A 27,628-nucleotide genomic window follows, 5' to 3' on the forward strand; every position below is an offset into this window, starting at 1 on the left:
CAGAACCGACCAAACACCTGCTCAGGCAACTCAACGAGAAAGGTGAGTGTGTGAGGGTGGCCAGCCATTCCCGGTGAGCGGGGGAGGAGGAGCGGAAGCAGCTGCCAACCTGGGGTGTGACCTGGGGGCAGGGGGATTGTCACAATAGTATAGAGGGGACTCTGCCTCCATTCCCTCTAGAAGAGGGCCTCACCCCTGACTGTCTGAGGAGAGGGGCTGGAGCTCTCCGCCATGCACAGGCCTCTCACCCATTCCTCGGGAAACAGCTGGCACAGACCTGCACTGCTCTGTGGCCCCTGGGCTCCTGCTCTGTCAGTCATTCTTTTGAAAGCCTAAGAGACTAGGTGAGGGTTCTAGGAGCAGGAACCCCCAGGGAGGCCGTCCCCACGGGGCTGTACAGAGGTCTGTCTCCTGCTTACTGATCTCTTCCCCTCCCCTGCCCCTCACCCATGTGCTGCGGACCTGGTGGCGATATCTGCAGCCCGAGCAGCAGGAATGAAGGTAAAGGCCAGTGGGAGGAGGGGACTGGCTAACAGAGATGGGTGGGACTGCCCGGGTCATCCCTGTAGCCCCATCAGCCCTTATTGTCTTTATTCATTCAACAAATGCCTACTAATCACCTACTGTGTACCAGGCTCTGTGGCATAGGGCCACAGAGATGAATAAGACATGGGCCTTGCCCTGGGGACCCTTTGGCACCCTCTTCCTAGAACAGCACCCTGCTGAGGTCCTGCCCAGCGTGGACCTGCTCAAATTTCCCTCTCTCTAGGGTAGACAGGCAGGCAGGCCTCTTTGGGTTCTGAATTGTTTTTACAAGGTCCCAGCCTTTCCACCATAATGCCCACTCCTCCCTGGACCCCTGTGGAGACCTGAGTTGGGCATCTAGATGTGGCTTTCTGTGTGAAGCGTCCCCACCCCCAGCTGCCTGCAGGAGGAGGGGAGGTTGCCCAAGATGCTGGTCACGAGGGGCTCTTGTGCTCTGAACAGCATGCAGACAGTGCTGGCACCCTCCTGGACTTTGGGCAGCCCTCCCGTAGTCGGGGCCTGCAGCCCGAGGCTGAAGGGGCTGCTCAGGAGGAGGAAGAGGAGGAGGTGGTGGAGGAGGAGGAGGAGGAGGAAGAGCAGGCCTTTCAGGTCTCTCTGGAGGACCTGGCAGGGCATGAAGGCAACGAGAAGGGGTCTGGGCCGGAACCCCCAGGCTCAGAGGAGGAGGAGGAGCAGGAGGAGAGCCTGGCGGTGGCGGAGCAGGTAGCCGACTTTGCCAGCTCCCTGCTGGCTGCCCTCCACTGCTGGCACTATCGGGCCAACGCTTTACTTTTCTCCCGGGGCGCTATGGTGAGGTGTCTTTTCGAGCTCCCTTCCTTTCTGCATGCTCCCTGGCATGTGCATGCCCACCCGAGGGCCCCCTCTGCTGCCCTCCACACCCTACCCTGCCCTGGTTGTACTCCTCCCGTCAGCACTTCTTAATCCCCTCGCTCACTGTCACACCCTGGTGAGCCCCTGGCATGCTCTGTTCCAGTACTGGACACTAATCAGTATAACGCCCAACAGCATGATAAGTGGGGTGGGGCGATGGGGGTGGGGAGAAGCCAGCTCACAGTGGGGCTGGAATGGTCGAGTCCACTTTGTCTGGGCAGAAAGGTGGGCTGGGCTTTTCTGAAGCCACATGCCTGACAAGGCTTTCTGCAGCCCCGGGCCTGGCAGTTCAGGTTGGCTCTGGAATGGCTCGGGTCCAAGGCTGGCTCTTAGCTCAGCCCAACCCCTTGGGGTGTGGGAGGCACTGCCCATGTTGGGATGCAGAAGGGATCAGCTTCCAGTTATCTTGGAGTTGATGACTGACCTCTGCCTCTGCAGGGAAAGGGGCGCAGGGAGTCTGAAGGCTCCAGGAGCAGCAGAAGGCCCAGTGGCCGGTCTCCAACCAGTGCTGAGAAGCGCATGAGCTTCGAGTCCGTTTCTTCCCTGCCAGAGGTAAGCGACCAGCAGGTGGCATGGGGGCAGTAGGAAGTGCTTGGAGTCCAGATTTCCAAGTCTGCAAGTAGGGCTTTCAGGCATAGGCTCTTCCCATTGAGCCCACGGGAACAGAGATTCCTCACCTCCCAGGACTCTGAGCCCTGCAGGAAGCCCCTTTGGCCTGGGGGTATGTGGTGTGGTGAGCTGACAACCCATTTCAATGAATTAGAAAGAGCCACATGCAGTCCCATGCCAAGGGCACACAGCTGGTGGAAATGAACCAGATATTAGGCTCCCTTGGCTAGGCCACCTTGTATGGGTTACAAGGCCCTGTCCCTGCCAGCCTGCCAGACATTGAAATCACACCTTGGTCACCTGGGCAAAGGGTAGGGAATTGATATCTATTGGACACGTCCTCTGTAAGTGATGTGTTATTTCTTCCTTCTCTTTGCCACAACAACTCTAGAAGGAAAGGGCTCTGAGGGGTTGATGGCGAGAGGTTGATGGTGTGCCTGATGCAGAGCAGCTTCTGAGGGGTGGGGCGAGATCAGACCTGGGGCTCGGACCCAGAGGCCCACTCTCCTCCTCCTGCCCTATGCTGTCTGTTGGTTGTGGGAAGCAGTGTCCTTCACTTCCCCAGTTATAAGCGAAAGATCGTGAGCTATGGCCTGGACCCCATGTTGGGCCCCACAGCCAGGACTGAGAAGCCTGGATGATACTGGATAGGAATGTAGCGTGATGTCTTAGCTTGAGCTGCTGTAGCAAAATCCCTTACTGCTACCTGGGTAGCTTAGTTATTGCTCACGGTTTTGGAGGCTGGAAATTCTAAGGTCAAGATGCCAGCAGACCCTGTTGAGGGCTCGCCCTCTGCTTCGTAAATGGTGGCTTCTTGCTGTGTCCTCACGTGGCAAAGGGGCAAGGAAGCTCCCTCGAGCCTCTTTTGTAAGGGATCTGACCCCATTCATGAGGATGGAGCCCTCATGATCTAATTTCCCAAAGGCCCCACCCCTCATTACCATCGCACTGGGTGTGAGCCTCCACATATCAATTTTATTTATTTGTTGGTTTTTTTTTTTTTTTTTTTTTGGGAGATGGAGTCTTGCACTGTTGCCTGGGCTGAAGTGCAATGGCATGATCTTGGCTCACCGCAACCTCTGCCTCCCAGGTTCAAGCGATTGTCCTGCTTCAGCCTCATGAGTAGCTGGGATTACAGGCGTGCACCCCCACGACTGGTTAATTTTTTGTATTTTTAGTAGAGATGGGGTTTCACCATTTTGGCCAGGCTGGTCTTGAACTCCTGACCTCAGGTGATACGTCCACCTCGGCCTCCCAAAGTGCTGGGATTACAGGCGTGACCCACCGTGCCTGGCCAACACATAGAGATACACAGACATGAAAAAATAAAAGAAACAAAAAAAAATATATAGAGAAAAACATGAGAAAAAGAGAAAGAGATACACATTCAGACCACAGCAAATGGGGTGTCCAATAATAACAGAATGAGAACCACCCATTAAAAAGTTTAAAAGAAGCAGATGAAATGTTAGTAGTATATTTAACCCAATATATATAGAATATTACATTTTAGTATGTAGTCAACATAAAAAGTTATTGACATGTTTTATCCCTGTTTTTAATACGGAGTCTTTGCAGTCTGATGTGTATTTTACCCCAAGAGCAGGTTTCCATTTGGCCTAACCCCATTTCAGGTGCTCAGAAAGCCACAGTGGCTGGTGGCTCCCATGTTGAACAGTGCAGGTCTAGAGCATGGGTGTGTTGCTCTGCAGATTCTGGACTAGAACAGATGGAATTAGGTCCGATCTCAGAATTTAGTGTTTGCTCTTATCATCTTCCTAAAGACCACTCTGGAAAGCTGCGTGTGTCAGCCAGTTTTGTGGTTCAAATTACCTTCAAGGTGGTGAAGAGCGAATTGTCAAGTTTGCTTTCTTCCTTGCCCATTTCCTGGGCATATGCAGTTGTGCTGGGCGCACAGGTGCTGGGAGGAGCCACATTCCCGGTCCTCGTCCTCTGACGGGATTCCAGTATGTGGCTATGTTGCTCTCTAGACCCTAATCCACATGGGAGGGCCTGTCCCTTGAGGAAAATAGAAATGGCCTCTCATGTTGCATGGGTCTGGGTTTGAACCCGAGAACCTCCAAGTGAGGAGACTCTAGGGCTTCAGGGAGCTGCCTCACCCTCGGCCATGCTGGTTCCATGGCACTGTGAGAACCAGCCCCTGGGAACCCGGGGTGGTGAGCAACCCACTCTTGTGTATTCCCACCTTGTCCCTGTAGTTCCCAGGCTGGCTGCCACCCAGGCATCTCCATCCTGCCCCATCTGCATTCTTAGTGTTTTCCTTGGTTTTGAGGACATGGGCCCAGCACCCCCGCTGCAGGGTGACTAAAGGACGCAGGCATGTGCCTCTCTCTAAGGACCCATGGCCCTACTCCTAAGACGTGCTTGTTCTGATTGCCTTGGGTCCCCTAAACTGCAGGTCCCTGTCACTGGGCCTTGAGCAGGCCATGCTGTCCCCTTGTCCCCTAGGTCCCATGAAGGAGGCTTTTTATTCATGTGAGCCTTTTCTGCTGTGTTTCAGGTTGAGCCGGACCCTGAGGTTGGGAGCGAGCAGGAGGTATTTGCTGCTGTGGAAGGGCCCAGTGCCGAGGAGATGCCTTCAGACACAGAATCTCCGGAAGTCCTGGAGACACAGCTTGACTCCCACCAGGGGCTTCTAGGGATGGACCCCCCTGGTGACATGGTGGACTTCATGGCAGCTGAGAGCACTGAGGACCTTAAGGCCCTGAGCAGTGAGGAGGAGGAAGAAATGGGGGATGCCACCCAGGAGCCTGAGAGCCTCCTGCCACCCTCTGTGCTGGACCAGGCCAGCGTCATTGCAGAGCGGTTTGTCAGCAGCTTCTCCCGGCGGAGCAGCGTGGCACTGGAGGACGGCAAGTCCAGTGGCTTTGGGAGCCCGCGGCTGGTCAGCCGGAGCAGCAGCGTGCTCAGCCTGGAGGGAAGTGAGAAGGGCCTGGCCCGGCATGGCAGCACCACAGACTCCCTCAGCTGTCAGCTCTCCCCGGAAGTGGACATCGGTGTGGGGGTGGCCACAGAGGACAGCCCTTCTGTCAATGGGGTGGAGTCCCCAAGCCCAGACTGCCCAGCGGAGCCCGACCGGTCTTCCTGCAAGAAGAAGGAATCGGCACTCTCCACCCGAGACCGGCTGTTGCTGGACAAGATTAAGAGCTATTACGAAAACGCTGAGCACCACGACGCGGGCTTCAGCGTCCGTCGCCGGGAGAGCCTCTCCTACATCCCCAAAGGACTGGTGAGAAACTCAGTCTCCAGGTTCAACAGCCTTCCCCGGCCAGACCCAGAGCCGGTAGCTCCAGTGGGGCGCAAGAGACAGGTGGGCTCCCGGCCGACTTCGTGGGCCCTGTTTGAGCTCCCAGGACCAAGCCAGGCGGGCACAGGAGACCCACCTCCCATCACAGATGCTGAGTTCCGTCCATCTTCAGAAATTGTTAAGATCTGGGAGGGAATGGAGTCTTCCGGGGGGAGCTCTGGGACGGGGCCAGGCCAGGGCCAGGCCAATGGCTTTGACCTGCACGAGCCGCTCTTCATCCTGGAGGAGCACGAGCTGGGAGCCATCACGGAGGAGTCAGCCACAGCCTCCCCGGAAAGCGCCTCTCCCACTGAGGGGCGCAGCCCAGCCCATCTGGCCCGTGAGCTGAAAGAGCTGGTGAAGGAGCTGAGCAGCAGTGCCCAGGGAGAGCTGGTGGCCCCACTACACCCCCGCATCATGCAGCTCTCCCACATGATGGACAGCCATGCGAGTGAGCGCGTCAAGAACAAGGTCTACCAGCTGGCCCGCCAGTACAGCCTCCGGATCAAGAGCAACAAGCCAGTTATGGCGAGGCCACCACTGCTCTGGGAAAAGGCGGCCCCTGAGAGGGACGGGAAGAGCCCCACTGTGCCCTGTCTACGGGAGGAGGCTGGAGAACCACTGGGCGGCAAAGGTATGACTGGAGTGGCAGGTGGGCCCTTCCCCAGGTCTAGGGACTGAAGAGCCAGGAAGGAGCCAGTTGGCCCCTGGGAGAAAGTGACCTCTAAGGAGCTTCTACCAAAGGGAGAAGCTGGACCCTGGGCACCAAGGGCACAGGGTGAGCCCTGGCAGCCAGTCCAGTGCTCTGAAGCCAGGCCTGCTCTCCTGGTTGAGCCCTTCCGATGCCCTCTACTCTGGCCCTTCCCATCAAGCAGAGGCTTCTGGAGGAAGCATGGCCCCAGGCCCCTCCTCACCAGGATGGGAGCAGCTCTCCCCTCTTCCTTTGACTCCTCAACCCTTTCCACTGCCTTTTGTTCGTTCTTCCCATGGCCCTTCACAAAAGGGGCTATGGATGGTAAATGAGATTTCTCTCCCATCACACCTAAAACTCCAACAGCCAGCCTTGCCTGGAAAGTGAGTTGGGGACCCTCCCGCCCCGAGAACCATCCCACCCCGGGCTTCAGGCAGCTCACTCTCTCCTCGCAGGTAAGAGGAAGCCGGCGCTGTCTCTCCATGACTGTGAGCAGCAGATGGCCCAGGAGCACGGCCCTCCCAAGCCCTCCTCAGCTGGGGACACGTCGCCACGGCGTTTCTCCTTCAGCCCGTCTGCCGTCAGCCAGAGGACCACCTCGCCTGGGGGCCGGCCCTCCGCCCGGAGCCCCCTCAGCCCCTTCGACACGGAGACCTTCAGCTGGCCCGACGTCCGCGAGCTCCGCTCCAAGTATGCCTCGCACGATGAGGCACGCCGAGCAGGGGGTGGCCGGCCCCGAGGCCCACCCGTCAACAGGAGCCGCTCGGTGCCAGAGAACATGGTGGAGCCGCCTCTGTCGGGCAGGGTGGGCCGCTGCTGCAGCCTGAGTACCAAGAGGGGCCGGGGAGGTGGAGAGGCCACACAGTCTCCTGGGCCTCTGCCCCAGAGCAAGCTGGACGGAGACGAGGCCCTGTATGTCACTGCAGACCTCACCCTGGAGGACAACCGGCGGGTGATTGTCATGGAGAAGGGACCCCTTCCCGGCCCCACTGCAGGGCTGGAGGAGAGCAGTGGCCAGGGACCAAGCTCACTGGTGGCCCTGGTAGGGCAGGGCCAGGACTTCCAAGAGTCTGCAGAGTGTCCCGGCAGGGACCCGGCAGACCCAAGCCAGCAGGGCAGAGTGAGAAACCTCAGAGAGAAATTCCAGGCCTTGAACTCTGTAGGTTGATGCTGACTTCGGGGGGAGGGAGGAGTCACACTGGAGGTTGAGGAAAAACCTGGGCATCCTTCCTGTTGAGCCTGGGCTCATGGAGCCCCTGCCCAAGACCCTTGGGCGAGTGGAAAGGCTGTCCCCTGTGCCCTCTGGAAAGGATGCTCCCGTGTGCAGGGGCTCTCCTGCCTGTGCCACACGCTGGTACTCCCCTGGGGCTCGGGGCAACCTTCCATAGGCCCAGATAAGCCACTCACCTGTGAGGCCGGTGTGGCCGCTTCCCTTGTAAATAGTTCTTCTCTAGTAAGAAGCCAAATATTTAAGCTCACCTCTTCCCAGAGAGAGCAAGCTGTGCTCAGGCCTCCAGCGTTGACTGGCCACAGCCACGGCCAGACAGAGGAGCCCACCCCCGGGGAGTCTGAGGCAGTGGCCTGGAGAGGCTTTGCTCTGTAACTGTACCTTTTCTTAGGGTCCAGGCAGGAATGAAGCCAATAATTTATTGCTTTCCATTCCGTGGTATGATGTGCGTGTGTGTGAGTGTGTGGCCCCTGTTTATTCCCCTCCTGCCAAGCATGAAATGGATTCAGTTCAGGTACTTTTGAGGGTTGTTGCGCTGACCCTGTGGTTGTCGCTGATCTACACACATTTCATTATTTGCCAATGGTGCAATAACCACTGCTGACCAACCCACTCTGTGTGAACTGCTTCCTGGGCCTGGTGGGGTAGGGAAGGCTATTTGTGGGCCAGGGAAGTCTTAGGGAGATGCAGACTTGGAAGTCGTTCCTTCCACACTCATTGGTCACCCAGGCTCATGAAACATAAGGCACCCTGGTAGTGGTGAGGGAGGTGGGACAGGAGGATGTGAGGGTGGGAGCTTACTCTCTGCCACTTAGACTCCCATGGGCTTCTCTGTCTAGCAGCAGCCTGTTGTCCTGTCTGAGGTAGGGAGTCCCACATGCCAGCCTTTCGCTCTTTTCCCCAAGGGCCAGAGTTGGACTTAAAAAAGCGAGGTGGTGAGGTGGATAGACCGTTTTTCTCATGAGCAGACGTTCCCAGTATCTGGTGGGTGTCCTATATGCCTCTCTCCAGTTCCCAGGAAACATCCTAGAAGGGAAGGATTTTTTTTTTTTTTTTGAGACAGAGTTTTACTTTTGTTGCCCAGGCTGGAGTGCAATGGTGCCATCTTGGCTCATTGCAACCTCCGCTTCCCGGGTTCAAGCGATTCTGCCACCTCAGCCTCCTGAATAGTTGGGATTATAGGCATGTACCACCATGTCCGGCTAATTTTTTGTATTTTTAGTAGAGACAGGGTTTCGCCATGTTGACCAGGCTGATCTCAAACTCCTGACCTTGTGATCTGCCTGCCTTGGACTCTAAAAGTGCTGGGATTACAGGTGTGAGCCACAGTGCCTGGTCGAGACCCAGAGTCTTATCCCAGCCTTGCCATTAACTAGCTGGGTCACCTGAGCTCTTGCTTTTTCCTCATCTATAAATTGAAAGAGTTGGATGATTTGCTGTTTCCCAAAATTCCAACTGAGGCTCTTCAGAGTATGGGGCCCAGGAAGTTGTAGTTAACCCCTTCCCCAGTCAGGCCTTACACAGCCATCTAGGTGTGTCTGGGAACCTGGCACCAGTTCGGTGGTTCTCACTAGCTGCCCATTGGAACCATCTGGGGAGCCTTTTGGAAACTGGCAGTGCTTACATTCCATCCCCCTAGACCAAGTGAAGCTGCCCTCTGGAGGTGAATCCCAGCCTTAGAGATTCTGGGGATTCTGTGGTCCAGCGAGTGCTGAGACCTGTCCTGAGCTCTGTGGGGAAGGGCCTGGGCTGATCATCGCTTGGAAATGATTTTGCCCTACAGCAAGCCTTCAAGTGCAAAAATGAGCAAGCTTTTTTCAGGCTTTGCGGTGAAGCACGGGACCCAGGTGCTTGCAGTCATCCCATAAGGCTCCCAGGGACAAGCTAGAGAGTCTGGCTGTCCGTCTGTCTCCATGGTGCCAGCCCTCTGAGACCCTGTTCAGAGGGAGAGGAGGCTAGTCAAACAAGAAACTGAGAGAAATATGGAGCATTATTGATTTATTAGAAAAACTAGTAACTGGGTTTCCTCTGGTTGGTGGAAGCACGGTTGAGCAGGTGGAGGGCAGGGCCCAGCAGGCCCCAGGGCCGGCCCCAGATTGCATGGTCTGTGCCCAACAGGGTTGCATTCCTCTGCAGCCGTCGCCTCCTCATTTCCTCCCTGAGCTTGTTTGTCCAAGCCACCAAGCCATGTGGTCCCGCTGGCTTCGTCCTCTGGATTCCTGCCCCCTCCCATGAAGGGAGAATGAGATTCAGGGCCAGCCTCGGGGACCCTGGTTGCCTCCGAAAGGCAGGAAGGAGGACGGGTGTGGAGGAGAGGCTGAGCCTTCCACAGGCCTCCTGTTAGTGGTGCTAGTGGAGGCCGGGTTGGGGAGGGAAGCCCAAGGGCCCTCCGCACCTTCCACAGCCAGTCAGTTGAGGCCAGGACAAGGGGGAGGGAGAGGGAAGGAGGACTGCCTGACCGCGCCCAGAAAGAGCTTCCTCTAAACTGCCCTGGGGAGGAAGCCTGGTATGCTGGTGTGGACTGGAGCTGTGTCAACCTAGTTTGGGAATACTGTCAAAGAAAAGACTGCAAAATAGAATAAGGAGAGGAAAAAAGAAAAGACGACTTTGCCAGGGCACTAGGAGAGCTTAGCCCTGACGTGGCAGAGGGTCTCCCAAAGCTGGGTGCCTGCAGTTTTAGTCCAGTTGGTCGAATGTCTTGGGGCCTGGGTGGCAGGAGGGATGTCGGGGGAGCTGGCAACAGAATGGTCACATGCAGCTGGCTGCCCTGGACCAGGCGGGGGGACCTGGGGTGGTGAGATGCTAGCTCTTCCACTGGAGCCCTTTCTTGTGTCTGTGGAGGTGCTTGCTGGAAATGCCTCACTTCAGGTGCTGCTTTGGCACACGTGGAGGGGGAGGGTGGGCCCTTGTCCCTTGGCTCCTTAAAGACTGGCCCAGGGAAACAGGTGAGGGAGATGCTTGCCACCATCTGCCATTCAGCAAGGAATCTGCTCTCTGCCTCAGAGAACGTGCCCTCAAGGGCGCCAAAGGCCTACCTTATTGCTAGGTGAGTGAAGTCACCTCACCAGACACAGAAAGAGGCTGGTGAGTGATACACACTAGATTCCCTGTATAGGGTCATATGCACTGAGGCCAAATGAAGACCTTGGCCACCGGGGCGGGGTGGGAACATCTGACCTGGGAATATCAGGCTCCATCAGATGATGTCTTCCTTCCTGTGGCTCCTGCCTGCTGTAGTTGGTGTTACCCTGATGTGTCAGGACCACATGGGGGAAGTGATTTCTGCCGGCACTGGTCAGCACTCAGGGTTCCTGGGGGGGCTCATTCTGGATGCCTGCCGCTGTGGCTTCTACCTGAACCTCACCCACTTCTCATCTCCATGCAACTAAGGTCCTTCCCACGGGGAAGTGATGGAAACTGGGGACCTTTGGTTTCCCTGGGGGAGAACGCCTACTGCCCCCACCCCACTTGACTCCTCTCTTGGACCTAAACCCAGTTAGATACTGGGCCAGAGCTGTGTTGCTTTCAGAGTAGAGTGGTTGGGAAATCCTTGTGAAATGAGTGGCCTCTCCCTTCCGGAAGTATGACCTGGGCAGCAAGGGGAAGGCCATTCCTGGGGACATAGGTTGCAAAGCCCCTTCTGGTGCTCAGGGATAAAGGGGGGTAGATATTGACCTCTGTACTCACGTGACCACCCCCAAGACCTGGGGCCGGGACCTTCTGGAGAAGCTGATCAAGGGGTACTACACCTTCATGGCTCTGGCCCTGACATTTGTCTCAGCTGTGCAGGGGTAGCTATGTCACATGAGTGGTAATACCAAGGCATGGCCACGTCTGCCACCCCGAGATGATACCACTTTGCTGTCTGCACAGCCATTACCCTCTGACGGTCCCAGCGGCAGACAGGACGCAATTGGACATTTGGCTTTGGGACGCTTTACTGCAGGTGCGGGGATATCCATTTTGTATCTGGGCACCCACACTGTCCCCTAGGGGGCCTGTGTCTGTCGGATATTGCTGGTTTGGCTGCTACTGGGATTAGGGGGAGGGTCCCAGCATTGAGAGGGAGAGCCTTAGGCAGTGTTGTGACATACCTGTCACTCCTTCAGATCACAGCCCTGTGCCCTGGCCACGGCTTTAAATGAGGAATGGTCTGACCTTGCTGCCCCTCCTGGGACTGCCTGTGGTGGCACAAAGGGTGCTGGAGGCACTCGGCCAGGCCCCGCGAACCGTGGAGGGTGCCCTTTGATCTGAGGGGAGGAGCAGAGTGGAAGGATGGGGTGGCCCCTGAGGTGTAAGTCCCAGTTCTGCGGAAGCCCAGTGGGGAGGAGGCTGGCAGCACCCAAGGCCCTGACCCAGTCTGGTCCCGGCAGCCCCCCTCAGCCCCCCTCAGCCCCTGGCCCAGAACTAGGGCTTTGTGGCTCCTTCCTCCTGCCCCTCTGGGGCTGGCTGGCATTTCCAGTGCCCTCTCCTTTCCCCTTTCCCTGGCTGCCACCAGGTGGGAGGTGACCCCAAGCAAGAATTGTTTTAGGAGCGGGCAGCGTTTGAGGAGCCCCATCAGCCTTCTCCAGCTCTTTTTTTTTTTTTTTTTTTTTTTTGGTTGGGGGTAAGGGGCCTGCGCACCCTCAGCTCAGGAGGAGGGTGGGAGAGGAGGGCGTGTGCCTCAGAGAACCGTTTCCTGCCCCCAGGCCTGGAGGCCCCGAGGGCGCCTGAGGAGCTGGGAGCCCCCGTCCCTGGAGCAGAGCCGGCGGCGGCGAGGGCATGGAGGGGGCGTCGGCCCGGGACGCGCGGGCGAAGGCAGCTTTTGCAGTGCAGCGTGGGGCCCAGGGGCCCGGCCCGCGACTCGACTCGACAAGCGGGCGGCGGCAGGAGGAGGCTGCGGCCGCCCGGGACGCCTGGTCACTGCGCTTCCCGACCCCGCCGTGCCCGCCAGCTCCACCCGCGGGGGCCCCCAGCCGCTACTTCTTTTTGGGGAAGAAGCTGAATCTCTTCTCCTTGTCCTTCTTGCCGAGGCTGGCGTCGGGGCCGGAGAGGGCGGGCAGGGGCAGGCTCTGCGCCTTGACGCGGATGCTCTGGGACTCGTTGATGGCGGTGCTCACGCCTTGCAGCCAGGACAGCATCTCCTCCTGCGGGGCGGAGGGTCACGGTCGAGTCTGGAGGCCCGCAGGCCCCCACCTCTCGTGCCACGCAACGATGGGGGGCGCTCCGGAGACTGCCCCTTCCAAGGGGGCCTCCCAGGCAAGCGGCTTGGGGTCCTCCACCTACCGCTTTATTAGCCAGGTCTGGGCGAGGCTGCCCGCGCTTACCTCGTCCTTGCCATGGAAGAGCCACTCGCTGCCATTGCTCAGCCTAGGAGGACAAAGGGTTTCCTGTCATGGAGACACCTCTGGAGGGGGCACTGGGCACAGGGCTGGCTCTGATCCCACAGTACCCTGAGCCGAACACCCAGAACCCTCCCAGGCTGCCCAGCACTTTCTGAGAGAGGTCAAAGTGTGCACCATGAGCCTCTTTGATTTGAAAACCCCCCGAGGAGCAGCTCAGGCCTGGAATGGGACCCATACAGAAGGCCTCTGCCCTGCCACCAGTGCCCAATCAAGCCACCAACTTGGGCTTTCAAAAGCCAGGAAGACCTCACCTCAGCTTAAAGACGTGCTTCTTCTTCTTGTAGTTGGCAGCAATCTCACAGATGGCATGTCTCAGGGCCAGGGGTTCCTCTCCGTGGTAGGGCACCCCCAGGGCCAGGTTCTTGGCATCCTTGTAGAAGGTTAGCTCGCTGTTCCTGAGCACACAGTACAGGTTGTTCCACGACCTGCGAAGATACACACAGGCAAGTCACCCATCCTGACGTGGCATCTCCAGAGTCAATTCCTATAGTGTCACCATTCAAAAAATGACACCATGTTTGTCCTGATACATAGTAACATGTTTTATTGTTAAAAAAATCATCTGCATGTAATTTCATTACCAAAAATTAGCTGTTATTAACATTTTTTGTATTCCTTCAAGTCTTCACATAATCACTTTTTTTTACTATTCACAGACAGCTAAAATTGGATTATGTATATATTCAATTTTATATCTTGTTTCTAAGCATAACACTAAATCATGAGTATTTCTCCATATCCTCAAATATTTCCTTCCTTTTTTTTTTTGTTTTTTGTAGACAGAGCCTTGCTCTGTCACTCAGGCTGGAATGCAATGGTGTGATCTTGGCTCTGCCTCCCAGGTTTAAGCAATTCTCTTGTCTCAGCCTCCCAAGTAGCTGGGACTACCGGCACGAGCCACCATGCCCGGCTAATTTTTGTATTTTTACTAGAGACAGGGTTTCACCACGTTGGCCAGGCTGGTCTGGAACTCCTGACCTTAGGCGATCTGCCCACCTCAGCCTCCCAAAGTGATTACAGGCATAAGCCACTGCACCCAGCCCATATCCTCAAATATTTCTTAAAATAATTTTGAATAACTATGTGGAAGCCTATCACAATCCCTTTATTGATGAACCTTATAATACTGGAAAATTTGTCCATAATTTAAATAGCAATGTGATGAAAAAAAATTCTTTTTGAGACGGAGTCTTACTTTGTTGCCCAGGCTGAAGTGCAGTGGTGCAGTCTTGACTCACTGCAACTCCGCCTCCCAGGTTCAAGTGATTCTCCTGCCTCAGCCTCCTGAGTAGCTGGGGTTTTAGGCACGTGCCACCACAACCTGCTAATTTTTGTATTTTTAGTAGAGATAGGGTTTCACCATGTTGGTCAGGCTGGTCTTGAACTCCTGACCTCGTGATCCGCCCGCCTCAGGCTACTGGGATTACAGGCATGAGCCCAGCCATGATGAATATTCTCACACATAAATCTGTGCCTATAATTCTGATCTTACCTTGAGATATATTTCTAGAACTATTACAACTTAAGACCAACAGTAAAAAATTAGCTTTTTAAAGTATTTCTACATCCGTTACCATATTTGATTCTCACTACAGAACTGTGAAGGAATTGAACAGCATTTTGTTTCAGTGATTGTTTTTTGTTTTGATGAGATGTGCCAAGTATAGCAAACTTTTTAAAGGAACAAATTTTACAAATAGGGCTCATGTCAACTGACATGTTTGGTGAGAGCACCAAGCGCATAACTGAGCGGCTGGGCTGCTCCGAGCCCCTTCACTCACATGTGGGAAGCAGGTTGCGGCACTTCTACAGTAACAGACACTGCTTCCTCCTCCTCCTCCTCTTCATCCCTCTCCTCCTCTTCATCCCCCTCCTCTGTCTCCCTCCTCTCCTCTCCCCCTTCTCCTCCCTTACTTTTGAAGGCAGGAAGGTAGAGAAACTAGTAAGGCACATAGGGAGGAAGTTCTGGAAGGTCAGAGGGAGAAACTGACTCATACAAAGCTGGCTGCATAGTCATTTTACAAAGCCCTGTTTCTGACTCCGCGTTCAGGGATCTTTCCTCTAGCAGAAAGGCAGTAACTAAGAAGGAGCTGGGTCTTTGGAGAAAGAGCTTGCTTTGAACAAGTGACTCAACCTTTCCGAGACTCTGTTTTACCCCCAGAAAATGGAAACATCAATGTCAAAGGATTGTTGTGAAGATTTTACCAGTCCTAACATAATGCCTGGCACATAGTAGATGCTCAGTAAATGTTAATTTCCCCTTTCCTGATGGACTCTCCATGTAAGCAATAAATAAACCTCTTCAGGGCAACTGGGCCCCCAAATGGTTCCTTTTTGGAATTTGGAATTGCTTTCGTGAGTCCCCCAGACACACACCGCATGCTCATGCTGCCAGCTGTCCCTGGGAATACGGCTGGCTTCAACCTCTTGGTGCTGCTCTATTTCCCCAGGACTCTGGACTGCTGCTAGAAAGAGGAGGCCCCCAGGGCCTCAGGCAGAGACAGCCCTACATAGACCAAATCCAAGGGCATGACTGTTTCAGGGTCAGGAAAGGATGCAGCCTTTGAGTCAGTTCCTCAGGGTCATGGAGTCACTGAATGACAGCACTGGAATGGACCTCCAGAAGGCAGCTGGGCCATGACCCACTCCCATCACTCTCATTTTACAGCTGAGGACACTGAGGCCCAGAATGATAAAAAGTGGGGCTCCAACAAGGATGTTGTTAGTGCCAAGACATACCTAGCCTTTACCTACTTATCCCTAGCCCAGGGATACTAGGATAATAACAGCTAGTGTTCACCAAGTGCCTACTCTGGGCCAGGAACGGTATCTGTAGTGAAAAGACATACTGTTCCCATCATCCTCTCTCTCCAAATGGGGAAACTGATTTAAAGAGGTTGAGTAACTGGCATGAAGACATAGGATTTGAACTCAGGACCAGAACTGGAGATGGGCTTTCCCATCATGCCAAGTAGCCCTTGTGGCTGGCCCAGAGGCATGCCCAGGAGCTCTTACAGGCCAGAGGCAGAGGGCACCCCTCCCCCAGCACATGCCCACATCACCAAGGCTCTGCTGGCAGAGAGATCCCTGGGAACCGCCCAACCTCCCCTCTGCCAGCAGCCTCCCCGCACTCACCTGTTGGAAGCCTTCTTGTTGGGGCCCTCCAGGTCGTGCTTGCGGCCCAGGTAGCCTTCCATCTGCACGCTGTGCCCGTGGTCCCGCGGGGCCAGCAGCGTTGCGGGCTCATCACCCTCGCTCAGGGGCGTATCTAGGACCTTAAAGAGGGGCTCCGTGGCAGGCCTCTCGTCCCCAGCGGATTTCTGCCTGTCCTTGTGCTGCCCCAGTGGTGGTGGCTGCTGCAGGTCCTGAGGCCATGTTCCCTCTTCTTCCCCCTGCTCAGGGCATAGGGAGGAGCACACCTTTCTGGGGGCTCTGGCTAGAGACAGCTGTACTCAGCAAAGCTGGAAGGTCAGCAGCCACCCTCCATCACCCCCACGCCTACTTCCTTTCTGCTCCCACTTCCTGGCCCACCCTGGCTCTCCCACAACGTGCTGTGGGTGCCCACTCACTTCACTACTCTGCCCATGCCTCTGGCTCCATTTCCACCCCATTCCCCCTTCAGAGAGCTGCAGGGTGGCCTCCTTTCTCCAATCTAAAATAGCAACCGAAGGTTCTCGGAGTGAGCCAGAGGGGCCTGAGTGATTATTTCATTAAAAGGGTGCGGGGTGGGGGCAGGTTCCAGTGCTGCTGGCAAAGCTCTGGCCCCCCTTGCTTCAGCCAGACACTGACATGAGCAAAGTTCTGCTTGCTAAGACAAGGTCGACAACCACTCATGGTAGAATATTGAATGGGAACTCTTCTGGTACCTTCAAATTGTGCCTCAACCCTCAAAACTAAGGGTACCAGGCCCTAAGTCTGCCCCCACCACCTCACAAAGGGAGAGCCCAGACCCTCCCTGGCCATCGGCAGGTCTAACGGGGCCTCTCTCCACCATTTGCTGGGAGCTTGCTGGACAGGGCAGTGGTTCCTAACCCTGGCTGCCTTCTGCCATCATCTCAGGTGCTTTTAAAAGAAACATTCTCGGCCGGGCGCGGTGGCTCATGCCTGTAATCCCAGCACTTTGGGAGGCCTAGGCAGGCGGATCACCTGTGGTCAGGATTTTGAGACCAGCCTGACCAACGTGGAGAAACCCTGTCTCTACTAAAAATACAAAAAAATAAAAAATAAAAGAAACATTTTCAGGCTCCACTTCAAGATGCTGAGTTAAGTGGCCAGGGGTCAGCACATTGGTATCTCTTCCTGAGCATTTCATGGGATCTAATATGCAGCAGGAGTTGAGAATCCCCCTCGTAAGGAGGCACTGCCTTGGGGAACTACTGTGGTCTTTACCTCCCTGCACCTCCCTGTGGATACTTGGGGATCCCTGGCCCCTGCCCAAGTCAAGGGAGGGGCCTCCAATGATGCCACAAGGGTCCACGAGACGGGGACGCTGACCTGTCATTCCCTGGCTGAGCCTCTCTTTAGGCTAGACCTTGCTGATCTGCCCTTCTGCCTATTGGGCAGAAGAAAGAGAGGGCAGGACAGCTTGGGGCAGCAGAGGGCAGCCTCCCATTGCCAGGTGGGGCAAGAATGGGTGGGTCTCCTCCATGCCAAGTGAGCACCAAGGAAGGCAGCCTCTCTGGAGCCATTTGGCCAGGACCTAGTCCCAAAGGCCTGACTGCTGGTCAGCTTTCAGCAAGAGGTAGGAAGGCCTCCAAGCAGCTGGATGCCTGAAGCACCAAGGACATCTTCACCGAGGAGGTCACAGCCACCTCAGGCAGTCAAGAGACTGTTCCTTTTACTGCTCCCTCCTCCGTGCCCCAACAGCTGAGGATGGATGCCCAGAAGAGTGCTGCAGAGGAGAGGGAAGGATCCAGGAGAGAGCATGGGGCAAACCCAAAATAGAGGATGGGGGATGGGGGTATGTGGGCCCCATGCCAGACATCAGATTGAAGCTTTAAACTGAAACAACTGGGTAGACTTTTTATCCACTGAAAGTCACCAGGGTCTGCCTGAGGTGGCCTTAGGAATGGGAAGGGGGCTCCACGGAGACGCTGGAAGGCAGTGGTTGCATGATCATGTTTGTATCTCATCAAATTAGGACTGTTCAGGAAACAGTGTATATGTTAGGGTTCCAGTCAGATTTCAAAGAAGGGGTTATGTGGCTGGGAAAGTTTGCAGACCACTGACCTAGTCTAATGCTTTTGATCTATAAGAGAAAACCAGTGTTCAGAGAGGTCAAGTGACTTGCTCAAGGTCACACTGTTAGATAGATCGATATGAGCAGGAGGGGGAGCCCCTGAGAAAGGGAGATCTGGAAAGAGTCACATCCCAGAGACCACCCAAAACATGCACCCTAGATATGTTATGCAGGAAGGAATGCCCCAAGACGCCCTTTAAGATCACCAGGCATCACACACTCTGCAGTTAACCTGTCGGAATGTAGCCAGCTGCCTGCTGATAAGGAGGGAAAGAAGGCAAAGGAGAAATTCCTATGAGATATGCAGGTGCAACAAATATCGATACACAACCTTCCTGGAGTGGCGGTAATTAGCAACATCACCATTAGGTAGGATTTGTATCCGACACCCGCCTCTGCAGGCTCATTCCCTGAAAGTTAAAGGAGAGTCCCACAAACCTGGGGCAGGAACTGGGTGGGGGGAGAAGGTAGAGACTTAAGACAGAGCAGGAAATTAGATAAAGGTGGAGACTTGAGACAGAGGCAGGAACTTAAAGAGAGTGCGACGTAGTAAGAGTGATAAAAACCGCGAGGCAGAACTCTGGAGCTGCTGGCTCATTCTGTTTCGAGCTGCTCTGCCTCATCTTTCAGAGTGTACTGCCTCTGCCGCTGCCTCACTCTTGCTGGGATACTGCTGCTTCCCAGCCGGACCCGCTGGCTCCTCTCTTGGAGCCTACTTCAGTAAACTCCCTGCTCTTTATTTTCCTTCAGTAACCTTTTGCTTACATTACTACTTGGTCTCTTGGCTGAATTCTCCCAAGTAAGACTAAGAATTGAGGAGTCCACACTTCCCGGTAACAACAAGGCTAATAGGTATAGGAGGCCGTTTGGAACATGCACTCCCAAAATGGAACACCCGAGCTTTTATCCCATCTTTATGGTGTTCATCTTTCCCCACCTTAGTGCCCCCTGAGGGCTGTGGCTGGGCCACTCTTCTCTCTATGCATCTGGCAGCCTTTGTACCCTAGAGTGTCTACAATGAGCCAGCATTGCGCACAAGGATCTGGAGGCCCCAAAGCCCTGCCTTGATCACCCTGTAGCAGGGAGGAAGGGCAGGAGAAGCAGGGATGGGACTGGAAGCCTGGGCTTGGGGTCCTTCAGTGGATTCTGTGCTCCGACTTGGGTATACATCTGGGGAGGGCCTGTTCTTCCTCCAAGAGGGGCGGGGGTAGGTTCCAGAGGAGGGGACATGGGCTGTACTGCTGCTCCTGCTACCATCAGACCTCTCCCTGCCCTTGGATCTCAGAGGAACAGCCATGGCAGATACAGGGAGGGAAGCTTGCCAGACCCTGTCAGCCATGTTTGCCTCTCTTACCCATGCTCTGCTCTCCTGGATTGGTTTTGCTAGAGACCTCTGTGCCCGCATTTTTTCCCTATACTTCCATTCCATTTTCCTTCCTTTAGAAAACTGTCCTCTGAATATAGAGATGGATTTTGCCAGGACTGACTCCCAACTTAATCCCACCTTCCTTCTGTTTCCTCTTAATGAGTGCCTGGCCCACATTCCTTGGCAGGGGCGTTCAGAGGCCATGCCAGTGCGATCAAAAATCATTCGGCTAGGTCACAGGTTGGCTTTGGAAAATGGGGGTTTTCCAATATATGCAAAGATTTCTTCAGCGTTCCTGACTGCTCATATAGAGACAATTTAAAATGTATCCTGTACTCTCCACCCTGAAGGCCAAGGCCAAGAATGAGGGTGAGAGATGAAGGAATTGGGCCTTGGCAGGGCTTCCCTTCCTCTCTGGGACGGGGGAGCGGACACAGGTGAGAAAGGTGGAGTGTAATGAAGGTTGGTGCAGGAGAGAAGAAAGGGGCTTTGGGGACAATCCTTTCTTCCCCTCCTCAGCTCCCAGGAGGCTGGCCAACTCCCTGGAGTGGGACAAGGAGGAGGAACCAAGAGGGGCTGGGGTGAGGGAAGGAGGAAGACAGATTTCTAGAAGGCCCTGTGAGCAGAGACAACAATGAGCTCTCAGACAGAGCTGGCCCCTTTCCTCAACCCTCTTCCTGCTCTCCCATCCGGGACCACCAGCAGAGGACCTCCTAAGAAACCCACCCCTTCCCAGGTGTTGGGTCAGACAGGCCTGGAGTGACAGTCCCTGGAATACCACTTGGGGGAAGGGAGAGAACCTTCCTGACTCAGTTAGTGGGAATGAGCCCATGACCTACTTACTTCACAGGTGGTTTGTAGCCTTTTAAAATGAGGTCGTGTCTGTAAATGTTGGCTCTCTTATGATCCTTCACCCCTCTATCCACCTCTGCCTCCCTGGGGCTTTGCTGAGCAATTATTGTGACCAGTGACCTGTGGGGCTAGTGTGAGGATCTCAAAAACCCTCTTGCTCCGGGAGTAACAGATGCTTAGGACTGAGAAATACGGAAGGGGAATCTCAGCCAGTGGCAGGCAAGGCCTCGGCCCCTCCTTTCTCGGCCATTTTCAGTTGGAACACTCCGAGGCTTGAGACAGGAAGGGGGAAACCATTTGAACAGGTAAGCAGTGCAGAAGGGCCTCAGGCCCCACCCCTTTAGGGCAGTGCGGAGGCGGCCTCAGGCCCCACCCCTTTAGGGCAGTGCGGAGGCGGCCTCAGGCCCCACCCCTTTAGGGCAGTGCGGAGGCGGCCTCAGGCCCCACCCCTTTAGGGCAGTGCGGAGGCGGCCTCAGGCCCCACCCCTTTAGGGCAGTGCGGAGGCGGCCTCAGGCCCCACCCCTTTAGGGCAGTGCGGAGGCGGCCTCAGGCCCCACCCCTTTAGGGCAGTGCGGAGGCGGCCTCAGGCCCCACCCCTTTAGGGCAGTGCGGAGGCGGCCTCAGGCCCCACCCCTTTAGGGCAGTGCGGAGGCGGCCTCAGGCCTCTTCTCAATGCTTGGAGTCGGGCACTTCGGTGGAGTGGCACCAGAAGGCAAAGGCAGAGGTCTCCGGGTTCGGCCAAAGCAACGACGTACTGCTTAGTGGAAGGCTCTAGTAATTCACAAGTGGATTTTACAAAGAGCTCACAACTTTGTCAAGAAAAGACTTCGATGAAGATTGTATCTATATATATATATCCAAGAGGTCAAATCCTTTTCTAAAGCAGAACCATTTTTTTAAAAAGTTACTCTTGAGGCCGGGCGCCGTGGCTCATGCCTGTAATCCTAGCACTTTGGGAGGCCGAGGCAGGTGAATTTCCTGAGCTCAGGAGTTCCAGACCAGCCTGGGCTACACGGTGAAACCCCATCTCTACCAAAATACAAAAAATTAGCCGAGCGTAGCGGCTTGCGCCTGTAGTCCCAGTTACTTGAGAGGTTAAGGCAGGGAATTGCTAGAACCCAGGATGTGGAGGTTGCCTGAGCCGAGATTGCGCCACTGCACTTCAGCCTGGGCAACAGAATGAGGCTCGTCCCTAAAAAAAAAAAAAAAAAAAAAAAAAAAAAAAAAAAATCCCTGGGGTTCCCATCTGCCCAAGGAAAGTGCACAAATATCAGAGCAGGCTGGAGGGACGGCCAGATGCTGCCTGCAGGCTCTTTGCTCCCGGGGGAGTGGGGTGGAGCGGGGAAGGCTGACAAAGCCCTGCAAGTATGTGAGTGTGTATGTAAAGATCTTTTGTAATTCATAAGAGATAAGGGATTTCCCTGGGGCCCTTTACTTCTATCCATGCCTCTGGGATGGGTTTGTAGGTAGAATCAACAATGGGGGCCTTATCAGGGAAGGGGGCGGGGGAGGCTGGGAATGGGGTAGATGAAGCTGATGTGAGAAAAGAGATTCTCAGAATTCTAGAACTGGAAAGACGCCTTGGGTCATGGGATTCAGCCCCTCCTATCACAGATAGGAAAACAGGGTTCCAGAAAAGCTCAGTGACGGCTGAAATTAGAGCACAGAGCAAGTTAGTAGCAGAGTTGGGGCAAGAACCCATGGCCCTGCCTCCCTATCCACACAATGCCTCTCAACCAGAAAGGGCACCGTAGGTGGTGTGGGAAGGCAAGGAGCTAAGTGGCTGCGCAGAGACCCACCCATGACTCCCTGGCTGCAAACCTGCAGTGGGAGGGCTGTGGTGCTGACGGAATAGCCCTGCCTCTTTTTAGGCCAGATCCATCAAGGACCTCCCAGCTGACCAGCTGAAGCATCCACCCATGCCAACTGCGGGCCCAGGTCAGGCTAGCAGCATGGTTTGGGAGAATGACCCATCTTCCCCAAGCCCCAGGGCTAATAGGAGGGGACGAGGTTGGCCAGGGCAGTGGCTCACACCTGTAATCCCAGCACATTGGGAGGCCAAGGCAGGAGGATCACGAGGTCAAGAGTTCGAGATCAGCCTGGCCAACATGGTGGAACCTCATCTCTACTAAAAATACAAAAGATTAGCCGGGCATGGTGGCAGGCACCTGTAATCCCACCTACCAGGGAGGCTGAGGCAGGAGAATCGCTTGAACCCAGGAGGCGGAGGTTGCAGTGAGTTGAGACCGTGCCACTGCACTCCAGACTGGGTGACAGGGCGAGACTCTGTCTCAAAAAAAATTTAAAAAGAGGGGACAAAGTGACGGTTCTCCTGCTGCCCCTGTAAGCAGGCCATAGTCTGAGGTGGGGACTGCCTTGCACGATAGGAGGCGGGATCTACGGACAGAGAGCGCCAGGGGGACGATGTGGCTACTCATGTGGCTGAGGTGTGGTTGAGGGACCCACAGGTTCTGCCTAAAGGCATCGCGTATGGAGGAGGAGTTAATCTGAGATTCCCTTCCATCTCTGTGCTGTAAGGCAGAGGCTGCTGCTGGAGCCCTTGGGGTCATCAGGAAGATGCAGATTCCACCCGAACCACTGAGGGCTGTCACTCACCGGAGCAGGGGACACTCTGAAGGAAGAGAGTACTGCTGCCTGGAAGAAATTCTGGGTGTCCAACTGGGGGTGGCAAGGGAGTCTAGACCATAAATGGGGGTGAATTGGGGAGCAGACTGAATAAGGGAATGTGCTGCCTTTAGTTGTCTGGTTTGGGGAACAGGCAGGGGGAGGTGTCCGCGGAGCTGTGTGTACTGGCTGTGGGATCATGATGTCAGAGGAGGGCAGGGGACAGGCAGCATTGGTTGCTGGTTGACAGGGATCAATAGAGAAGAGGGCATAGCCTTTTTAGGGCCTCCCAGGATTGTAGTCAAATCAACAGGGAGAGGCCGCAGGCTCCCAATGGGTGGGGGATGGCCGTCTCAGGGTCTTTGCAGTCTTGCAAAGTCAAGCAGGAGTTTGTGTAACCTTGACTTTTCAGGGTCCTGCCTTGCTAGGAAACTGGCTTCGGTGGGGGAGGGAGGTGGGTTAAGTGTCCTATCTGGGCCAAAGGAGGTAAAGGTGTATGTCCAGGCTCAGCCAGCAGGTGGCGCAGGGGACTGCACACAGACGACGAACTCCCCAGGCTCCCAGGAGAAACACAACCTGGCTTGGGACCACAGGGTCTTTTAGAGGTTCTGAAGATGCTCAGCGAACCCGGATGCATTTACAAGCAAAGAACACAGGCGATGGGGTCTTCTCTCTAAAGGTAACGCTGGTGAGAACCAGGGCCTAACGATGCACCCCAGAAACAGACAGACTGCAGCAATGGGATGCGTCGTGCCATGACTGACTTCATGTTAGATCACATGGAGGATGCTGCTTTTAAGAGATGAAGGACTGAGGAGGGGGATGGAGAAAAAAGAAGGGACTTAAATGATCACCTACTAGGTGCCAGCTGCTCTATTTACATTGTCTCTTCCAATCCTCCCAGCCTCTCTGCAAGGCAGATACTGTTACTAACCCTGTGTTACAGATGAGGGAAACTGGGGGTCATAGAGAATGAATGACCCATCCGTAGTCACACATTAGTGAGGAAAATTGACGATGCAGGTCCATCTGGCCCCAAACTCTGTGCTTTTTTGTTTTTTGAGACAGAATCTCACTCTGTTGCCCAGGCTGGAGTGCAGTGGCATGATCTCAGCCCACTGCAACCTCTGCCTCCTGGGTTCAAATGATTCTCCTGTCTCAGCCTCATGAGTAGCTGGGACTACAGGCGCCCACCACCATGCCTGGCTATTTTTTTTTTTTTTTTTTTTTTTTGAGATGGAGTTTCGTTCTTCTGTCCAGGCTGGAGTGCAGTGGCGTGATCTTGGCTCACCGCAACCTCCGCCTCCTGGGTTCAAGCATTTCTCCTGTTTCAGCCTCCTGAGTAGCTGAGATTATAGGCATGCACCACCACACCCAGCTAATTTTTGTATTTTTAGTAGAGACAGGATTTCTCCATGTTGGTCAGGCTGGTCTCAAACTCCCGACCTCAGGTGATGAGCCTGCCTCGGCCTCCAAAGTGCACAGGGGACTGCACACAGACGACAAACTCCCCAGGCTCCCAGGAGAAACACAACCTGGCTCGGGACCACAGGGTCACCATAGGCGTGAGCCACCATGCCTGGCTGATTTTTGTATTTTTTAGTAGAAATGGGGTGTCACCATATTGGACAGGCTGGTCTCGAACTCGTGATCTTGTGATCTGCCCTCCCAAAGTGCTGGGATTACAAGCGTGAGCCACCATGCCCCACCTCTGTGTTCTTACTAAATCCTGCTGCAAGGGGGGAGACCTGTGTCCTCGCTCCAGAGGAAAGCACCTGTCCGATGCAGTTTACAGTCTAAATGAGATGATCCTGGCTTATTTAGTGAAACGTGGCTGATTGACAGAGGCAGCACAATCATGTCAGAGCTGGAAGAGGGGCTTGAGACCAGACAAGACCCAAAACTAGATGCCTTAGGCAAACAAAGAGTGCTGGTGACTGTGGGATGCCAGGATCTGGCCACTCTGGCAGCCAAGTGTTGCCCTCTCCCGATGTCTGATGTCTCAGCTCTTGTCCTCTTGGTGAGAAGGGCTGTCACTGGGTAGGCTGGAAAGGCTGTTCAGAAGACAGTTGTTTGCAAGAGAAGAAAAATAAACGGTTTGTTGAGTTGAGGGCAGCCAAAGAGATGAAGAGATGGCAACTTAAGCTGGGCAGAGACAGATGCCTTAAAGGAGAGAGCAGAGGCTGTTGCTGAACAGGGGGAAAGAGCAGGGTGGGGAGCTGAGGCTGGGATGCATGGTGAGCAGTGCCCTGGATTGAAGGCTGAGGGATTGGGAGGGGCTCTTATGAGAAGTGGAGTAGGCGAGCAGTGCAGTACAACACTGCACCCCAGAGTCCAGCTGTCTGTCCAAGATGGCAACTAGGGGACTGGGCAAAACAGGAAAGGATACAGGGCAGAAGGCCACCCAGTAAAGTGAATGGAAGGGAAGGGGAATGGCAGTGTGCAGGGTCCCCTTGGACGGAAAGGAGAAACCTGGTCCACTGTCACCAGGGCATGAGAAGAGAAGGAGGCTTGCTTGGGAGCTGTCTTCACTGTGCCCACCACCTTTGTGGCCTCTTCAGGTCCCTGGTCTGGAGGAGCTGCTGGCTGCTTAGTTGCTCGGTGGCCCTGAGCCAGCCACTCAGCATTAGAAAGACTAGAGAGAGTTAGAAGACGCTGACTCCCCCATGCGGATCTGCCACCCAGTGGTCATGTCATCCACTTCAAACCCATTTCTGAGATGCCTCCAATGTTAACTGAGTCTCATCCGGAGGCCATCAGTATCTAGGATGTTCTGAAATACAGCTTGAAAGGGAGAACTCAGAAAGAGTTTTCAGAGCAGAGGGGCCAGGAATATTCAGTCTGACCACAGCAAAGAGAAAGGGACATGGCCAGCAGCAGGCAGGTGTCCAGACAGAGCCTACAGCAGGTTTCTCCAGGGAGCCAGGCGCAGTGCCAGTGTGCAGGCAGACACACCCCTGCCACGCTGACTCAGGCATCCTGGGTAGACAGGGACACACCCAGGTTTTGGGGAAAACTGACGTTGTTTCCAGCTGGGTCTGCCCATTAACAAGCATAGGATTTGCATTCGCCGCAAAATGTCTGAAAGAGCAGCAGGAAGAGTAGGAAAGACTGGGAGAGCTTGTTCAGGCGAGAAGAAACACAGCTGCTGTCTTCACACCCACATCCCTTCCATCCAAGGACATCAGAGCCCCGCCGCTGGCCACTGATGAAAGCTCCCGGCTGCCTGCCAGGGAGGCTGCTGCTGGGGGAGGTGCCCAGGTTGCCAAGGGGGAACAGCAGTTGGAGCCAGCCAGACACCGGCCAAGAGGTGGTCCTGGCTGCAAGTCCAGTGCCTGCTCAGCCCCTTGGCTGAGCCACATAAACCTTTAATTCTATGGAAATGGAGAGGCAAGAGACCTAGGAGTCTCAGCTCTCACGTTTAGCCGAGATGCTCAGTCCCTTTCTCCAGGGCAGCTGGCTGCACAGGCAGTGCTGGAAGGCCACGCGAAAGAATGGCATCTGTGAGGTGCCCTTGGGGAAGAGAGCTTTCCCTGACTTCCTGATGAGAAGGCTGATAAGGAGGAGCACCCAGCAGCTGCTTTCCCGAGTGGCCTGGCATCCCAGGATCCCCTCTGCACTCCAACGTGGATCTAGCCCTGGGGCTTGGAGGCCAGCAAGGTATGTTTATCCCACACAGTGAGCCCCAGCAAAGGCGATTAGGAGCACCAATCCCTTTCAGGGACGTCATGCATGGCGTCACCGCAGCCCTGCTAAGAGAGTTCTCGGAGCAGTTCCCAATTTACTTCCCCAAACTGGAATCAGGCACAGTGGACAGGAAGGTGCATGGGGCTGTGGACTGGGATTGCTGAAGCACCCAGAGCCTGGGAGGTGGGGGATGCTCAGCAGGACCCCCAAGTCCTTCCCAGGACCACAGCCCCAGGTGAAACGGAGGTGCTTAGTCTCGGGCAGGGCTGTCTGCCCACTGCCGAGGGCTCCCTGGGCCTTCTTCAGGCACTATCCTTCCCGCAGCAGAGGTGCAGCCCCGCCTCTACTCCCCCACGTGGACACAGGAAAACATCCCAGCTCTTCTTTCCCATCTCCCATCTCACACCATCGGGCACCTGAGACCATCCAGGTACCACAGCAGGAAGCACGAGGCAAGAGGAAAGTGGTGAAAACCACCTCTCCCAGCCCCTCATTATAATTTGCTAAACTGCTGACATCCAGGCATGTTCCAAACTTTTGGGAATTCTCCAGAGAGGGCTTTCTAAGAGCTCAGAGATGGGGGATTCAGTGGTTTATCTAAAATCATGCGGGAAGTTTCCACCAGGATTGAGGACTAGAACCCAGATGTCCTGACTCCCCTCCAGCAGTTTTGTCTCTTGTGAGTGAGGTCTCATTTCTTCTGCCTGGCCTCCCATGCACTTACCTGGATGAACGGATTGGCCTTTACCAGAGCATGCTCTAATGTGAAAAGGCAAGAGGTGAGGGAAGGCGGTGGGACCGTGCAGCTATGTGCTCGAGGAAGAGGCTGATGTGTGGGACACTCGGGGAAAGGGAGTACTGGGGTGTGTGGCTCCCTGTGGTGTGCAGCTCTCCAGACTCAGGCAGGGGTGCGTCATCCACTCCCATCAGTTCCCCCCAGCAGGAAGCCGACATGCACAGTGAGGGGTGGTACATGAAGCAACACCGCATGGATCTATTCTACAAGGCACCGACACCAGACCACACACAGAGGGCTAGCAGGAGAGCCACCGTCCCCCAGGCCTATCCCAGAGGGAAGGCACAGCTGTTGGCCATCCCTCCCTGGGAGAGGCCTGCAGTGCTGTGAAGGAGTAGTCCCAGGCAGGCTGCAAGGACTGGCTGCTGGCCTTTCAAGAAGCCTTCTAGAGCCAGGTCGGGCGTCCTGATAGGCTCTGTCCTCCTCT

At 55.1% G+C, this 27,628-nt stretch overlaps 2 protein-coding genes across 5 annotated transcripts in view; one reads left to right on the forward strand and one right to left on the reverse strand.

Annotated features, from left to right (window-relative positions):
• Window positions 1-7,863, forward strand: part of PLEKHG3 (pleckstrin homology and RhoGEF domain containing G3) — a 74,052-nt gene extending 66,189 nt beyond the window's left edge. For 2 of the 3 annotated variants that reach the window (XM_064374933.1, XM_064374934.1), the window contains 6 exons: window positions 4-42; window positions 482-501; window positions 988-1,335; window positions 1,855-1,968; window positions 4,547-5,966; window positions 6,479-7,863. In XM_064374933.1, the coding sequence (XP_064231003.1) occupies window positions 4-42; window positions 482-501; window positions 988-1,335; window positions 1,855-1,968; window positions 4,547-5,966; window positions 6,479-7,191 (2,654 nt within the window). In that variant the 3' untranslated portion in view covers window positions 7,192-7,863. The remainder of the gene's footprint in view (window positions 1-3; window positions 43-481; window positions 502-987; window positions 1,336-1,854; window positions 1,969-4,546; window positions 5,967-6,478) is intronic. The other variant, XM_021669070.2, reaches the window with a different exon arrangement.
• Window positions 7,864-12,170: 4,307 nt separating this feature from the next.
• The window catches only part of SPTB (spectrin beta, erythrocytic), a 134,976-nt gene continuing 119,518 nt past the window's right edge, over window positions 12,171-27,628 (reverse strand). Inside the window, exons 32-36 of one of the 2 annotated variants that reach the window (XM_064374936.1) lie at window positions 15,771-16,027; window positions 14,417-14,548; window positions 12,887-13,060; window positions 12,558-12,600; window positions 12,171-12,377 (exon numbers count right to left, since the gene is read on the reverse strand). In XM_064374936.1, the coding sequence (XP_064231006.1) occupies window positions 12,210-12,377; window positions 12,558-12,600; window positions 12,887-13,060; window positions 14,417-14,548; window positions 15,771-16,027 (774 nt within the window). In that variant the 3' untranslated portion in view covers window positions 12,171-12,209. The remainder of the gene's footprint in view (window positions 12,378-12,557; window positions 12,601-12,886; window positions 13,061-14,416; window positions 14,549-15,770; window positions 16,028-27,628) is intronic. The other variant, XM_064374935.1, reaches the window with a different exon arrangement.

This window comes from Aotus nancymaae, unplaced genomic scaffold, assembly GCF_030222135.1.
Source record: "Aotus nancymaae isolate 86718 unplaced genomic scaffold, 86718_ANA_hifiasm-v0.15.2.pri h1tg000011l, whole genome shotgun sequence".
Taxonomy (NCBI): Eukaryota; Metazoa; Chordata; class Mammalia; order Primates; family Aotidae; genus Aotus; species Aotus nancymaae.